Source organism: Schistocerca cancellata, chromosome 4, assembly GCF_023864275.1.
Source record: "Schistocerca cancellata isolate TAMUIC-IGC-003103 chromosome 4, iqSchCanc2.1, whole genome shotgun sequence".
Taxonomy (NCBI): Eukaryota; Metazoa; Arthropoda; class Insecta; order Orthoptera; family Acrididae; genus Schistocerca; species Schistocerca cancellata.
The window spans coordinates 226224354-226241901 of record NC_064629.1 but is presented as its reverse complement, the minus strand read 5'-3'; the positions used below and the strand labels follow the sequence as shown (position 1 = coordinate 226241901).

At 39.3% G+C, this 17548-nt stretch overlaps 1 protein-coding gene across 2 annotated transcripts in view; it reads left to right on the top strand.

Annotated features, from left to right (window-relative positions):
- LOC126183757 (uncharacterized) overlaps positions 1-17548 on the top strand; it is a 166778-nt gene that overhangs the window by 82107 nt on the left and 67123 nt on the right. For both annotated transcript variants that reach the window (XM_049925984.1, XM_049925983.1), the window contains one exon: positions 17038-17223. In XM_049925984.1, coding sequence (XP_049781941.1) covers positions 17038-17223 — 186 coding nt within the window. The remainder of the gene's footprint in view (positions 1-17037; positions 17224-17548) is intronic.

The following is a 17548-nucleotide window of genomic DNA, read 5'->3' as shown; positions in this document are numbered from 1 at the left end:
AAGATAGTATCACATTATGACATATTATAAATTTGGAAAAAATTTCTAAAACAACAAGAATCTTGCATGTAAGAAGAAGAAATAAAAGATAATAGGAAAGCACATAGATTTGTATTAGAGATTCCACCATCTAGCTATCTCAGGTGTGATGGCTCAGCAAATCGTCAAGCCTGTCACATATGAGGCAGTGTACAAAATATATCTTTAATACACATGTGATGATATATGTGTACAGACATGTGCTGTATTACACTTATATTACATAATTTTCATTACAGGTGTTATTTTACCTAAGTTTAATAAATATTTGTATCATTTAAATAACATTTATTACTCGATAATTATATTATTGTATTGAAATGACAGTTGATCCATTTCTCCGTTCTGTAATTTAGTCATATCTTACATCTAGGTCTGTATATTGTTCTCACTGTTTGTATCTGTTTCAGCATCTGAGTCTGTTCCTGTGTTTGTGTCGTTCTTTGTGTCATTCCAAGTATCTGTTCCCATGTTTGTGTGTTTGTTCTTGTTTTTGTAATTCATGTAACATACATGACACATTATTGGTTATGCTATTCAGTATGCTCCAGTTGTCCAGCTGTCATAGTCTCTGCCCTGTGTTCTCATATTTAGTTTGTAGTATGTGTGTGAGCCCATCACAATGTAAAGTGACATATTCAGGAGTTCATAGTTCTCTGCAAGCACACGAAACAAATGGAGGTATTCTGGGTATGGACCATGATCCATGAGGGAATTAGCTTGGGAAAGAGTTAAATACATATGTATATTGAAATACCATACACAATCGAACCTGCATGGGAGGATTATAAAGGAAATTTGTCATTTATGTAGAACATGTTGCTCTAACAAACATACAACTTACGTTCAGATGGTTCTGGAGTTCCAATTAATACTGAATGAACTACCTCAGATGTTGACAGGATTGTCGTGTCAAAATATTAAATAAGAATTTTATTGGAGAACCTCTGCTAAAGCTAATATGCTGGACCTTTCAAGATAATGGGGACACTACATCCCAAAGTGCTTTGTAAAATTTATACAATTAATATGTTGAATTCCTCAGGATAATCTATGAATCACAAGGTTCTGAGTTAAACCATCTCATTTTTTTCCACTTCAGTTTTCTGTGAGGCAATTTCTTCCTCTTCAACTGTTCTATTGACTTTCAGCTTTCTCCTATTATCTTGGAGTGATTTTTCCATCATAAAGTGTACCTGTTAGAAACATATAGATATATCTATATTTTGAATACATAAGTACAGCATAATCTTCATAAGTCATTCCAAGAAGGTAAAGATTTACTTTAATAATTGAAGAAAATTCTACAGTACAATAAAATTAAGTATTTATTTGTGTAATCTTCACAAAAATGATAAAAATACTTTTGTATATTTTGTATGTTGGATTTTTTATTTTTTCCTTCCATATAAACACTAGGCCAGGTTTTATGTTTGTTTTATAGAGGAGGTTATCTGCTGGAATGAGTAATATATTTTTCTAGTACAGTTGGACCCATCACATGTTGGGCATTTATAGAATGATGAAGTACTCACATGGTTGTTGAGATCCACAAAGGTGATTGACAAAGACAAAAAAATGGTTCAAATGGATCTAACCACTACGGGACTTAACATCTGAAGTCATCAGTTCCCTAGACTTAAAAACTACAAAACCTAACTAACCTCTAAGTACATCACACACATTCATGCCCGAGGCAGGATTTGAACCTGCGACTGTAGCAGCAGTGCAGTTCCAGACTGAAGTGCCTAGAACCGCTTGGCCACAGTGGTCAGCTGACAAAGACATTATTAGGACAAACAACAACAGCTAAATGATGAATAACGTGCGACTACCACATCTCCACTGGCTATCCACATGGGTGGGTTAGGATCAATTTCTGGGGTCTGCAGTGGTGAAGTTGTGACAGTTCATTTTGTAGGGAATGCCAACCATCTTCTCCATCTGGCATCACAGTCAAGAATTGTAGCAGAAGGGGAACCTTAGGTGGGATGTTGGGAAGCGAATCTGTCTTTGGGATCTATCGTCTTTTCCTCCTCAATTCTAATGCACTTATTCTTATACTTTCTTTTCTTTCATCTCCATTAGGAGTACCAATTCTATCTGCCCTCTTTCCATATGCATATGTTACTATCACTGTAATCCTTCTCTTATCCAGATCATATAGTGGTAATGACACCATTATTTCACAGGTAAAGCCAAGAGATCATGACAAAAATGACATAGTGACATGGACAAAGGTTTTTTTTCCATGAAGATGTTCAATTTTCTCCAGTAAGTTGAATTGTTGCAGCTTACCTTAGTGCCATCATCTAAATGGGAAAGGGGGGTGGGGGTGGAGATAGGACAGAAAGAGGTACAAGTTAAGAAATTACAAAGTGATGTACTAATATAAGCTAAGTTATTCAGAGGCATTATATAACACATAGATAATAACAGGCTGGGAAATAGGAGTGATAAGAGAGAAGAAGAAAGTAATAATCTAACATTTTATATAGATTTTGGGTAATATCACTATGCTGAGGAGAAATCTTCAAAAAAAAAAAAAAAAAAAAAAAAGGGGGGGGAACCTATACCTGACTTCTGGGGAATCCAAAGTAGGAAAGGCCTACATCATTTTGGTATGAATCAGAGGGTAGGTTGACCTATGAAAGAGGGAACCTAAACCTAAGGGCAAGTGGATTCAAGGAAGAAAGGGTCTGAACCTTTTATTATATAAACACACAGTGAAGGAGCACTTACCTTGTGAAGGCAATATAGAATTTTCAGTGTAGCTGCCCTGAGACTTAGACAAGAATGCAATGAATATAAAAATACAAATCTAGGAAAGTAAACTAAATAAAGATAGGAAGGTATTCTCCAAATTCATTAAAGCATATTGACTTACCAGGACTTGATTGATTCCTTAGACTTTTCCTTCTTGAATACACATTGAACAAGAACAATTCTGAGATTTGTGAATGTGGAAAGTAAGATAAGATGATATGCCAACAAATAACTCCATAAGGTAACTGGCAGGGAAAATTTAGCATCTCACGGTAATTAATGAAACCATGTAATTAAAATAATGACCCTAAACAAGAATAGTGTGAAAGGTAGAGAAAAAGGATGTGTCTCTGTGTGAGTGTGTGTGTGTGTGTGTGTGTGTGTATGTGTGTGTGTGTGTGTGTGTAAAAAAAAGTAATTGCCTCTTGTTTAATTTTATGATACTATCTTTCTGAAATACAAAGGCAGAAATCTTTACTTGGTCTGAAATCAAATCAGTTTTAAGCCATGATGACTAATGTAAGAAAATTGATGATGGCTATATGCATCAGTTTGATGTTGAAAGGAAATGAATTTAGGTCACATGAGACCTCAACATAAAAATTAAATTAATTTAAAGATTGCTTATAAGATAAGCCACACTGTATTTAGTTGTGTAAGTTATTCTACGTTACATCTTTCATCTTAGTGGGGAAATCTGTAATAGTACATGTTACTATAAAGCATGGAAACACATTTCTCTTTCCTTTCACCAGACTGATGAAAAATGTGCATATGAAAAAAACTTGACGTTAATTAGTAGAAGTTTAAAAAGCATCTGAGGTTCTTGTGGTTTTGATTAAGTATTGAAGCATCAAGTATGAACATGTCTGAAAAGCTTTGTTAGTTATCAGTTGTCATGAATTGAGAACTTGTTTGAATATAGAAGAATGAAAGAAACCATGTTTTGTGATTTTGTAATGAGTTGTTTAAATGTAGGAGCTCTCTTATGGCCCTCACCCCTCTGCAGTTGGAAAAGAATTTAATGGTCAAATAAGTGGCACCGCATAGCAGGACCACAACATCAATAGAAGACTAGATGGTGATCAGGAAATTCAAAAAAGAAGGTAACTGATATTACAGAGAACAAGTAAAGACTTGGCATCATACACTGATCACTTAAAATCAACCCACAAGTAAAACACCTCATGACCAGTAAAAAAACATAACTAAATTCTCTCATCTTTTCAAATTCCTTAGCAACACTTCACAGTAGACACTCTGACTCGACTTCTTCTCATGTTTCACATTTTGCCATGCCAGCCACATTGTTTGCTATTGAATTATTACCTAACTAACCCTTCCTTGGTACAATTTATCCAGACCACAGGAAGCTGATGCACTGGGGGTTCATGGGGGTGGGAAGTTTTCTGCCTAAGGTGGATGCAGGTTATATAAAGCAAAATTAGAATCACTTTCCTCAGACAGCTTGCTGCTTCACGTTTACCTAAGAATAACTGAATTACACAGGCTCATGTGTTGGCCCGAACTCATTTTGGATTTTCTTGGTGGTAACACTACATGGGGAAAGGAATTCTCCTCCTCTCACAAAGCTGGGCGTACTTGACTCATTACCATATAAACAAAGTAACACAATACTGTTATTTCCTTATAAACTAAAACATCTAACATAAAACTTAACAGAACACAATATAATCAAAACACTTAACACTGCACCACATAGTTCCACTACAATCATATAGTAACACAATTATTATATATTTTGCCCATAAAACTGCTTTATGTATCCTGCCTTGCTGATGATATGTACTGACATGATTTGAGTGCATCAGACACTCTGCACACCTCCTGCTTGTCAACTCCTCTTTTCTCTTTTACCTTCTTAGTCTTATCATCCTTCATTGGTACTGGCACTGGTACTTGTGGCAAAGCATCCATAGATTCTTTAAAATGTTTGACATACCCTACACAAATAATCAAAGTTCTTGTGAGTAGCTGCACGTCATATTCATGGGTGTCGTCATTTCTATGACTTGATATGGCCCTTTGTACTAAGTAAGTATTTTTGTTTTATCCATCTTGTCAAGCTGCATAGCAACCATAATGGCAAGAACCAAATGCTTTGGATTCTCCATCCAAATTCTCCTTAACATGTCAGCTGGAATTCTGCTAAGAAATACATCTAGCACCCTGTGTTCTGCCTCTTGCAGAGTAATCTGTGTTGTTTACAGTTCCACTGATACAGTCCCTTCTCAAGTTGCTCAAACATACATGCCTTGTTTAACCCCTCCTGATACATGACATATGCCTTAGCATCACCTAATAACCATAACTTGGCAAATGTACATCATCTGGCCAATTACTCAAGCTACCAGTGGATTCCAGATTTTCAATAAATGCTGTTGCATCCTCAGCTGGTTTACCTGAAAAAGAAGCCACTAAACTAGCTACACTAAGATCCACAGAAGGAACAGGTATACTGACTGAAGCTTTTGCCTCTGCTGTTCTGCCTTGACCACACTCATTATTTCTGCTTGCCTTTGTAATGTGGCATTCTTCCCCTATAGTTTGGCCAGCCATCTCATCAAAACTTCAAACATTTCCTGTGGCGTCATTGCCTATTTTGTGTCATTAGTGGATCCGCTATCTAACAATAAAGTAGAGTGTAGTCAAAGTACACCACGCAACAAAGATATCTATCAAAAGACACACAGAGAGGGGAACAAGGAAAATGACACTAATTATAATGACAGATCTTAGCCAATCTAAACTCTGATCAGTTATGTGCTTCATGCCCATATTGTCAGCATGTGCCCACATAGCTGACACTACCTGTGTACATGGTAAGTCATGATCTGCTAAATTATGATACTGGCATCTCACTGGCCATAAATAATATTCTTTATAGTTCCCTTTAAACTGTGAAATGTCTCCATGTTCCTTTCACTTCACAAACTGCATCTTCATATTTCTACATACATCCCATCTATTTACGATGACTGTGAGCAAAAGACAACAAAAAGTCACAAAGATAACAGCTCACTCACAAAAATGTACTTCTGAACTGCATGCTGCAGTCAGAGTTGTGGTTCTGAATCACTTCTACAGACATCAGTGACCACTTTGACAGCACTTATAGTGACCACGTTGGTCAGCTGCTATGGTGGGTGGTGGAACAGTGTAATGCAGTGAGCCCCCAGCTTAATTATTCTGTTACTTAAGCTGTGTTTCCATTGCTCTATTCACTAATACTTTGTATTTTTTCTTTTGACTTTTGTTACAGCTTACGTGGTGTACCAATGATAATCTTATCAGCTTCCCAGACTGATTTGCTTCTTTAACTTCCTAACTTTTTAGTACATTTAAACTCTTTATTTTCCAACCCTGGCACATTTGTCACTGAGACTGTGATCCCCAAGAGATACATCCAAAAAGAAAAACTCCAGGCAGGTGAGGGACTCACCTGTCCATCCAGGCCTCTAACCAGCACAATAAAAAAATTAATAATTGTTATCCCATGGTATGGCTACCGAAAGTCAGCCTGACCGCTCTTACTTTCACTACATCAAAATGCTTTGCTCCAGCCTTTGATAACTATCGATACATGACTTCTTACATATGAAATAGCCACTTCTTGCTCTCAGCAATATCACCATGGACAATTGGCAGAATAACAATGCTGGAATAACAATTCTGATTTCACAGAAGAAGACAAATCCAAATTATACACTAAAATTCAAAATTACTTGAAGCCTGTACTAGATTTTTTCCTACTATCAAAGCTGATAAAAATGCTAATGAGAATAATGACAGCTCCAGCAACAGGACATATTCCAAACATAAATGTTCCAGGAGAAGGAGAGGGTTACAGTTATAGGTAAAGTGAATGTCCACTTACTTTTCATCATCTTGATGAGGCAGCTCTCAATGCAGCATTGTCATGCTGGATCCTATCTGTGCCCACCATGTGCCCAAGTACAGTTCCACAAGAGAGTATTGATGACAGTTGATGGTTGGACAGACAACATCACAGTTACAGATAGTCTGCGCAAACCAATTGTTGGCCACTGATTCATTGTATATATGGAGTATGATAACTCCTTCAGCATCAACTAAGGCCTGAAGATGGTGCACTGAAGTGCCAAAACTGGTAGCTACACAATAAATGACAACATAAGGATGGCTGTAGGTGTTTGATTTTTTAGCTTCAGTGAAATAATTATCAGTAGCAGCCTGAATGCAACAACATTTGGTCAGCTCTGATCTGACCCACTTATGTGGTCCCTTGCATTAACCATGCCAGGTGTCTCAATTTTTTGCTCAGCTATGCCCAGTTAATTATTTCTGATGCAACAATATGTTGTGTTGAAACTTTATGACAGGTTAAAGCAAAGTACTAGAATAGGATCATCTTGGGGACTCATGGCACAAACTTTGCCATAATCCTTCTCATGTTCAGTTTTTCTTTTGAAAACTGTCAAAATATGGGCAATAGCAAAGCTGACCACCCACTGGTGGAACACACTGCTAATCACAGCATGCTCTAAGTCCACAACCTTGCTATCTAGATCCTTTCCCAAACACCAGTTTTTATGAATTCCACAGATCAGAACTGCCCTGGCAGGACATCCCTCTAGACAGTAACCCTCCTAACCACAATCGCCAGTAGCCATTGTCTCACAACCCTGCCCCATTGTCCACTGAATCACTGATCCTGTTCTTACACCTTCCTCTCCACAGTCTCCCTTTTGCACTGTTCTATCTTCCACACCCACTCCTTTGCTCCTTGACATTGTTCACTGTGTGTCACTTTTCCTGTCTGTATCAGAAGAGATTTCTGGTACCACATTAACATCAAATGCATTTCCTGCATCTCTCTCCCAGCCATCAGACCTCCTTCTCCACCTTCTCTCCAATTTTTGCATCTCATTCTCTTCTCACCCACTCCACCTGTCACAATTCCCCACCACTGTCAAACTGCAGTTCCAGCACAATACAGTTGACCAGAACAATTTAGGTATGCAGTTTTGTGTGTGCGCGTGTGTGTGTGTGTGTGTGTGTGTGTGTGTGTGTGTGTGTGTGGGTGGGTGGGTGGGTGTGTGGGTGGGTGGGTGGGTGGGTGGGTGGATGGGTGGATGGGTGGGTGGGTGGGTGTGTGGGCGGGTGAGTGTTTCTCCTGTGAGCTCTGAAGAAGGATTTTTTCAGAAGCCCAGCAACATTCTCAGTCTTATTTATTGCCTCTCACCAAATCAGCACCTCAACTATATGGTCAGTAGCCACTTGATGAGAAGATTTTTTTAAATTAATAGAGAAGAAGTGAAAGATCAAAGCAGCTTTTGAAGAAGCAGGTCATGTGTACATAAATCTTTACTCTAGATAGTTCATGGAGAAGAGATTGGAAAGAAACTTTAGCAGTTACTTGGTTTTCACATATCTTTAGAATGTATATGACATAGTGTCACTAGACATACTGTTGGAGGTACTGTGGTCAAAGGAACTGCAGCAGAATGTGTCATTAAAATGGAGGAAGAAACTTCTAGTTATGCCTTCAGATTAACTAAAAGAATAAAACAAGGATACTGTCTGTATCCCACACTGCATCTCTGGTGTAAAAGGTGTGAGGAAATGGGGTTTGAAGTAGGGAACCAGTGTATGTAAACACTTTTCTGTGCTGATGATCATGTCATTGTTGCAGACGATGAAGAGACTTTATCTGACATGCTTAGGGAGTTGATGAAAGAATGTAAAAAGTGGGGATTGACAATCAGTTTTAATGAGACAGAATGCCTGTGTTGCAGAGAGGAGGGAAGTGACTTGGACATTGATGGGCATCAAATTAAAATGTGTAAAGAATTTAAGTATCTGGTTAGTATCCTGTCATGAGATAGAAGGAGTGACGGAGCTATTCAACAACGGATCAGGCAGGGAAGAGCAGTTATCCAAAAATTAAGTTTTCTAATTTGGTCCTCAAAAATGAATTTCAAGATTAAAATCCATTGTGGAACAAATAAGAAGTTATGGTAGTGAGTGCTGGGAACTAATGGAAAGAAATGAAAAGAGACTTAGACATTTAGAAATGAACCACTTGAGAAGAGCATGTAGAATTTCCCAACTCAACCACATAAGGAATGAGGAAACAAGAGGATATAGGTCCATTGTAGTATTAAGGACAGAATAGAAGAAAGACAGTTAGAATGTTTATGGCATATCAGAAGAATGGAAGAAAACAGCTGCCTAGGCAGATTCTTTTCATGGTAACCTCGTGGAAGCAAAATAAGAGTAAGACCACAATAGGTATCCAAGAAGCACTGTGTTTTTTAGAATTGTTTGTGCATTGAATCATTTATTAAATTTAGTATGGTAGTTTTCAGTTGGCATCTCTTATTGTTGCCACTGAAACATTTCAGTAAAACTTTTGTTCATTGTGTGTAATGTTTTGGAGTGTTCCAGTGGTTTGTTGTAGGCTTGTGAGTAGTGAGTTACAGTGTGAGATTTGTTCAAAGTATTTTCATTGGGGGGCATTCTGGTGATATCTTCTCCTGGAAATGCAGAATTTGTAGCAGAAATAAGTTGATAGAGGAGCAGAAGTGTAAGATCTGACCCTTCATATGCAGTTGCAAGATGAAAAGAAGGAACCAGATAGGTTGAGGAGGGTGAAGGGTACTGAGGAATGGGAACTGGCAGTTGGTAAGAAGGCAGTTAGGAGAAGGAGATATTCAGACAGTTGTACTTTGCATATAAACAATAGATCTGACCAACTGTCAGAGTTTGGGTGGAGAGGAGCCTCTTGTAGCTGTAGGTGTTCGAAACATGCAGCAGTCTCAGCAGTTAGGTAGCCTGTCAGCTGCAAATTGTAACAGAAAAAAGGTTCTGCTGCTTGGTAGTTTGCATGGCACTGGTGTGTACCAGCAGTTGCAGGAAGTATTTGGGAGTGAGTACCAGTTCACCAGCACTGTGAAGCCTAATGCAGGGTTGGCTCAGGTGACTGTTAACGTAGGGGAGTTATGAAGGAATTTTATGAAAGAGGATCAGGTAGTGATTGTGGGTGGAGCTGGGAATAGTCTCTATAGGGATTGTGATGTAGGTGGTGACCTGGTAAAGGTAGCTACTCAAACTGGTGGCACTAATGTGCGCTTTGTACAGCTGTTTCATTGTCATGATCAGGCTCATCTTAATGTTGTTGTTAGGTGTGTTAACATGGGCCTAGAGAAGGCACTGATGGTGGAGGGCATGGGTCACATTTCAGTGCTGCCAACTCAGCCTATCAGTAGATTGGGTTTCATTAGGCATGGCCTGCAACTCAATAGGTATGGGAAGGGGAGGCTGACAAAGCTTGGGTGACAGTGTAGTGGGCAATGGTGGGATCACTCAAAAATTCCTGTAGTAGTTGGTGTTAGAGCTGCACCTTCTTTAGATTGAAGTCAGCTGATAGGTATCTCTGCTTAAGGGAAGTCCTCCTAACAAAGGAATCACCTTCATAGGACATCAGGTATCCAAGGAATTAGCATATTTCATCAAAATGTAAGAGGTATTAGAGATAAAATTAGTGAAGTGCTTTTAGATGTTGACTCTGACAATATTGGTATATACACTCCTGGAAATTGAAATAAGAACACCGTGAATTCATTGTCCCAGGAAGGGGAAACTTTATTGACACATTCCTGGGGTCAGATGCATTACATGATCACACTGACAGAACCACAGGCACATAGACACAGACAACAGAGCATGCACAATGTCGGCACTAGTACAGTGTATATCCACCTTTCGCAGCAATGCAGGCTGCTATTCCCCCATGGAGACGATCGTAGAGATGCTGGATGTAGTCCTGTGGAACGGCTTGCCATGCCATTACCACCTGGCACCTCAGTTGGACCAGCGTTCGTGCTGGACGTGCAGACCGTGTGAGACGACGCTTCATCCAGTCCCAAACATGCTCAATGGGGGACAGATCTGGAGATCTTGATGGCCAGGGTAGTTGACTTACACCTTCTAGAGCACATTGGGTGGCACGGGATACATGCGGACGTGCATTGTCCTGTTGGAACAGCAAGTTCCCTTGCCGGTCTAGGAATGGTAGAAGGATGGGTTCGATGACGGTTTGGATGTACCGTGCACTATTCAGTGTCCCCTCGATGATCACCAGTGGTGTACGGCCAGTGTAGGAGATCGCTCCCCACACCATGATGCCGGGTGTTGGCCCTGTGTGCCTCGGTCGTATGCAGTCCTGATTGTGGCGCTCACCTGCACGGCGCCAAACACGCATACGACCATCATTGGCACCAAGGCAGAAGCGACTCTCATCGCTGAAGACGACACGTCTCCATTCGTCCCTCCATTCACGCCTGTCGCGACACCACTGGAGGCGGGCTGCACGATGTTGGGGTGTGAGCGGAAGACGGCCTAACGGTGTGCGGGACCATAGCCCAGCTTCATGGAGACGGTTGCGAATGGTCCTCGCCGATACCCCAGGAGCAACAGTGTCCCTAATTTGCTGGGAAGTGGCGGTGCGGTCCCCTACGGCACTGCGTAGGATCCTACGGTCTTGGCATGCATCCGTGCGTCGCTGCGGTCCGGTCCCAGGACGACGGGCACGTGCACCTTCCGCCGACCACTGGCGACAACATCGATGTACTGTGGAGACCTCACACCCCACGTGTTGAGCAATTCGGCGGTACGTCCACCCGGCCTCCCGCATGCCCACTATACGCCCTCGCTCAAAGTCCATCAACTGCACATACGGTTCACGTCCACACTGTCGCGGCATGCTACCAGTGTTAAAGACTGCGATGGAGCTCCATATGCCACGGCAAACTGGCTGACACTGACGGCGGCGGTGCACAAATGCTGCGCAGCTATCGCCATTCGACGGCCAACACCACGGTTCCTGGTGTGTCTGCTGTGCCGTGCGTGTGATCATTGCTTGTACAGCCCTCTCGCAGTGTCCGGAGCAAGTATGGTGGGTCTGACACACCGGTGTCAATGTGTTCTTTTTTCCATTTCCAGGAGTGTAGAAGCACCACTTAAATAATTTGACAATTCAGAGGCTTCCTTTACCAGGATACAGATTAGCTGGCTGTTTTTCAAGGAGTTCTTTATTGAGTGGGAGAATGGCCATGTACATAAGGAACAGTATTATGGCTTGCACTGAACATGTATTTGAATGTTGTGCAGGGGCAGTTGAATATAGTGAAAGTAAACTTCTAATTGTTGTTGTTTATAGGTCCCCTAACTTTGACTTCAGAATATTTCTGCAGAAGCTAGAAAGGGTTCTTGGTTCACTTTGAAGGAGGTACTAATAATTAGTTATATGTGGTGATTTCAATATTAATTTTATACGTGATTGTGCAAGAAAAAGGATGTTGGAAGATCTCCTAAATTCATATGATCCAATGCATACTATGTTTTATCCAGCCACGGTGCAGGGGAACAGCAGCACAGCCATAGACAATATTTTTATTTGTTCTTCATTATTAGAAGGGCATTCTGTTAGTAAAAGGGTGAATGGCCTTTCAGACCATGATGCACAAATTTTAACACTAAAAGGCTTTTGTACTCAAACAAACATTATACGTAACTACAAACTATGTAGAAAAGCTAATAAAATGGCAATAGAGTGTTTTTTAAACCTCGTTAAGGAACAAGAGTGGCAAGATGTTTATAGGGCCAACAAAATGAATGACAAATATAATGCTTTCCTTAATACATTTCTCATGTTCTTTGAAAGATGCTTTCCATTATAATGTGCTAAACAGCATACTAACAGCAAAAGGCAGCCTTGGTGGCTGATTAGCGGGAAAAGAGTATCATGTAGAAGAAAGTGGGGGCTATATCAAAATGTTAGAAGCAGTCACAATCAAGCTACAGTAGCTCATAACAAACAATATTGTAAGGTGCTTAAAATGTTAATAGGAAGGTAAAGAGTATATGGCAAACAAATAGAATAGCTAATTCACAGGATGCAATTAAAACCATATGGTCAGTTGTGAAGGAAGTGTCTGGTCAGCGGCACAAGGCCGATGATATAAACTCAGTTCATAGTAAAAATATTTCTGTTACTGATAAATCTCATATATGTACAGTATTTAACAATCATTTTCTGAGCATAGCTGGTGAATTAAATAAAAATTTAGTTTCTACAGGGAATCATATAACTTTCTTGGCAAATGACTTTCCAGGATTGATGTCTGAAATACTCCTCTGTGATACAGATAAGGGGAAGATTCAGTCAATAATTAAATGACTATCATGGATATGATGGAGTTATTGAAAAGGCTGTGTATGTAAGGATAATTGATCATTTTATATCACACGACTTCCTATGAAATCTACACTTCAGCTTTAGAAGTGGTTTAACAACTGAAAATGCTATATTCTCTTTCCTCTGTGAGGCACTGGATGGGTTAAACAAAATGTTTCAATTGCTAGGCATCTTTTTTGATTCAACTAAGGCGTTTGATTGTGTTGATCACAAAATATTGCTCCAGAAGCTGGACCATTATGAAATATGGGGAGTAGCTCACAACTGGTTCACCTCTTACTTTAGCAACAGCCAGAAAAAGGTCATTATTCACAGCGTTGAGAATGACTGTGATGTGGGGTCTGGTCAAATGGTGGGGGGGGGGGGGAGGAGGAGGGGAGGAGGTAGGTAGGGATCAGTGTTGGGGCCACTTCTGTTCCTTATTTATATAAATGATATGCCCTCTAGTATTACAGGTAACTCAAAAATATTTCTGTTTGCTGATGACACTAGCTTGGTAGTAGAGGATGTTGTGTGCAACATTGGCTCAGTTTCAAATAGTGCAATTCATGACATAAGTTCATGGCTTGTAGAAAATAAGCTAAGGGTAAATCACAGTAAGACTCAGTTTTTACAGTTTCTAACACACAACTCAACAAAACCTTCAAAGAATGGGCATATGGTTAGTGAAACTGAACAGTTCAAATTTCTAGGTGTTCAAATAGATTGCAAACTGTCATGGAAAGCCCACATTCAGGATCTTGTTCAAAGACTCAATGCTGCCATTTTTACTATTCAAATGGTATGTGAAATGAGCGATCGTTTGGCATGAAAATTAGTCTACTTTACTTATTTTCATTTGCTTGTGATGTATATTATTATATTTTGGGGTAACTCTTCCCATTCTAAAACCATATTTTTGGCTCATAAATGGGCAGTTCAGGCAATAAATGGTGTAAGTTCACAAACATTTTGTCGACCCCTGTTCACGAGTCTGGGTATTTTGACATTGGCCTCTCAATATATATATTCCTTACTGTCATTTCTTGTTAACAATACTAGCTTATTCCCAAGAATAAGCAGCTTTCACTTAGTTAATACTCACCAGAAATCAAACCTGCATTTGGATCAGACTTCCTTAACTCTTGTGCAGAAAGGTGAGAAGTATACTGCTGCATCCATTTTCAATAAGCTATTGCTCGAATTCAAAAATCTTAGTAGTAGTCCACATGTTTTCAAACCAAAACTGAAGAGTTTCCTTATGGGTCACTCCTGCTATTCTGTAAAGGAGTTCCTTGAAAAATTAAGCTGATTATAGTTGAATTGTTGATTGTGTTTATTTATGGTTTGACTTTTTTGATTTCATAAACATTTTATTTTTATCTGTTATTTCTTTTATGTTGTAATTTCATGTACCAACATGTACATGACTTTGGATATTTGCTCCTCAATTTGGTCCTATGGAACTTAACATGTAAGTAAATAAACAAATAACACATGAGTTGATGATTTTTGTGTCATGCAGAGAGGAACTGAAGATAGTAATTTTGTTGTAGATACTGCTGAGAATGTGCAACAAGCTATTAATAATGTTAACTGTGTTATGGATATTCTGAGTAATGAAGCAGTACAGACACATTTATCTTTGGAGGATACAAACTCATCTCCACCTGTGGTTGGGTCTACAAAGCTAAATCCTGACAGGAGATTGTGCCTGAGGTGCAGGAGGTTCACAAAAGTGATGACACTTGCAATGTAATGTGGATAAGAGAGACTTTCATACAAAAATTGACCTTTGGCAATGCACAGTAGAAAGTGGGGGACTATTGTTCCACGTAGCTGTCACCAGTGATAAACATCATCAAGGCATGTCTGTCATGAAGGAAAAACCAATTATACTGCAGAAAAAATCGCTAATGTTCAATTCACATGATGTAGTTCACAAACTGCAAGGAAATCTAATATTGCAAGAAGGATCCAGTTTGTGATTAGGTGCTTATCATTACAGTGGAGGAAATAACTGTTGGCAGATTGTGGTTTATGTGTGGACATAGTCTTGGGGGTGTGGTTTCTGAGAAAACCTAATGGAAACTTTTGGCACGTGGACAAAGTAAGAAATGTCAAACATAACAGGTCAATTGACTAAGGCCATTCACTGTGCAAAGATAATTTGTTAAGGAAATTTGTTAAGAGGGAAAGAATTTTCTAGTACTATCTTTTAATTAGTTACGGGATGGGTCAATTGGGTAAAAATGAGGGAAATTCAGTGAACTTACAGCTACATGAGATGGACTGAATTACCCCTAGCCAATAAAGAATAGGTAATTGGGATTCGTTATGGAAACCACCTGATAACCATAAGGAATTTATTGAATAACTCTACTGTTAATTATTACGGGACACATTGAAAGCAAAGAAGCTGGTAATGTTATTTAATTAGTTTTTAAGTGGCAATTGAATGGATTAATGGCCATCTACAGTAAGGAGAAAAGCCATTGAGCTAATCATTGATATGGCATTTAGGTGAAGTACACTGTCTATGAACCTTAGGGCTTAAGCTGATTATTGTAAGGGTAAAGCTGAAAGTACTGTACACAATTATCAATTTTCAGGATATATGTCGAGTCTTTGCAGAATTACCATGGGCTGAGCTCTGGAGGGTAGATCTGCCAATGAGGGGAGGTTGTATAGTGTCATCACAATTTTTGACATGGCTGAATAAAGTAACGGTGTCACCACGGCAAATGCAAGAGGCCGGGGCTGACCACATGCTTGACAGTAGAACAAAAAGTCTACTTTCAACACCTAGCAATTACCACATCACTGGGCCAGCCAAGATCAGAGTTTTAAGATTATCAATGGAAAACAAAGGCAGAGCCACTGAAGTCTTGGAAACCTGACTGCTTCACAGCTCAGATGTGGACTCTGTTGGGGCTTATGTGTTGGGGATCAATTCCTCAGCAAAACATGTATGCCCCAAGCCCATATATATACCACTCATATTTTGGCAGATGGGTGAGGTCTGACAACCTCAATCTTGAGTGGACAGGTCTACACTGGTCTGTGAATCAAATAGAACCCACAACCTGCCACCAAGAGACTTGACCTACTCTGTCTGCAGACCTATGGCTGGTTCTGAGAGTGATCCTGGCATCACCATTCCTCTTAGTGTGATGCGGTGAGCTGTCAGAGATTGCAGGCCCTTTACTTACCTCAGCACCTTGCACGTGTCATCTGTAGCAACCACTCTGGTGTGCATTGCCATTGCTGAGCATCAATGAGTGTTTTCTAGTTCGCACACTAATAAAATGAATGTTTAACCAATGATATTAGTGTGACACATTGGAGTGCAACCAGACACCCAATTCATGCTCCACAGCTGACCTGCCAAGGGTGATGAACTACTGCCTTCCTATTGTTTACAGCCTAGTTCCACCTCCCACCATAGTCCCATTGACTTTTGGTCCATACAGAATAATAACATTCTCCCCATAGATATAGAAAAAGGTTTGCATCATTGGTATGGACATTAGTCCTACAATGAATTATACTGTTTCTTTCACCACTTGCCACTCCATCTTCTTAAACTCAAATATAACACATATTTTCTTCAGCTGTATATATTAAAGTGATATTTACCAGCATAATAGTTGTCATGCCATAAAAAGTGTTCTGCAAACACATTTTTATACTAAAGGACAGAATTTATGATGAATTTTTGCATCAGCATAGTATTTTCTTTGATTCCTCCATTCATAAAAACTTTTGACTGTTAAAATAACTTTATTCATTGCAGTTTTTGTAATTTCTCTTTTGGATCTGTATTTTCTTCCATTTCTATTTTTTCATAATCTCAGAATTTAACATTCTCTGAGAACCCTCCAAATATTTTGTATATATTTTTCCAACTAGTTGTAAAAAAGTAATAATATTTATGTTGTTGATGCTGAATCATGTAATGTATTTATTTATTGCATGTACAATATTTCTAGCATGCAGTAGGAAGGTAACCCAGCTCCAGCAACAAGGACGGACAAATATAACCCTTCACTGCAGTGATGATGGTAACTTTGAGGTTCTTCAGTGTGATTCGGAGATCTGTTGGTGTGCTGATGAGAAAACTGGGAACCCAGTTTCAGTTTTTGTTCCAGAAACCATGATGACCACTCTCCCCTGCTGTGAGTAATTGTCATCTTTTCAAGCTATGCTATAGTTCAGTCAGTTCATATGCTTTAGAATGTTTCCCAGTTACATACCTACACAATATCTAAGCATACTCAGTGTTATGCATTAATTATTATAATTGTTAATATACTGTGATAGAGAGATAGAGGTATTATTAGAGTTAGGACATAATTATGTATACCATAAAATCATCCATAATGTAGTTTGTGCAGAACTAAATTAAGGATTCTATTAGAGCTAGCCATTCGTATACACAAATTTCCTCTCAATAGTTCTAAAGTAACTAATCTTTTGTTGCTGAACTGTTACATGTAGTTT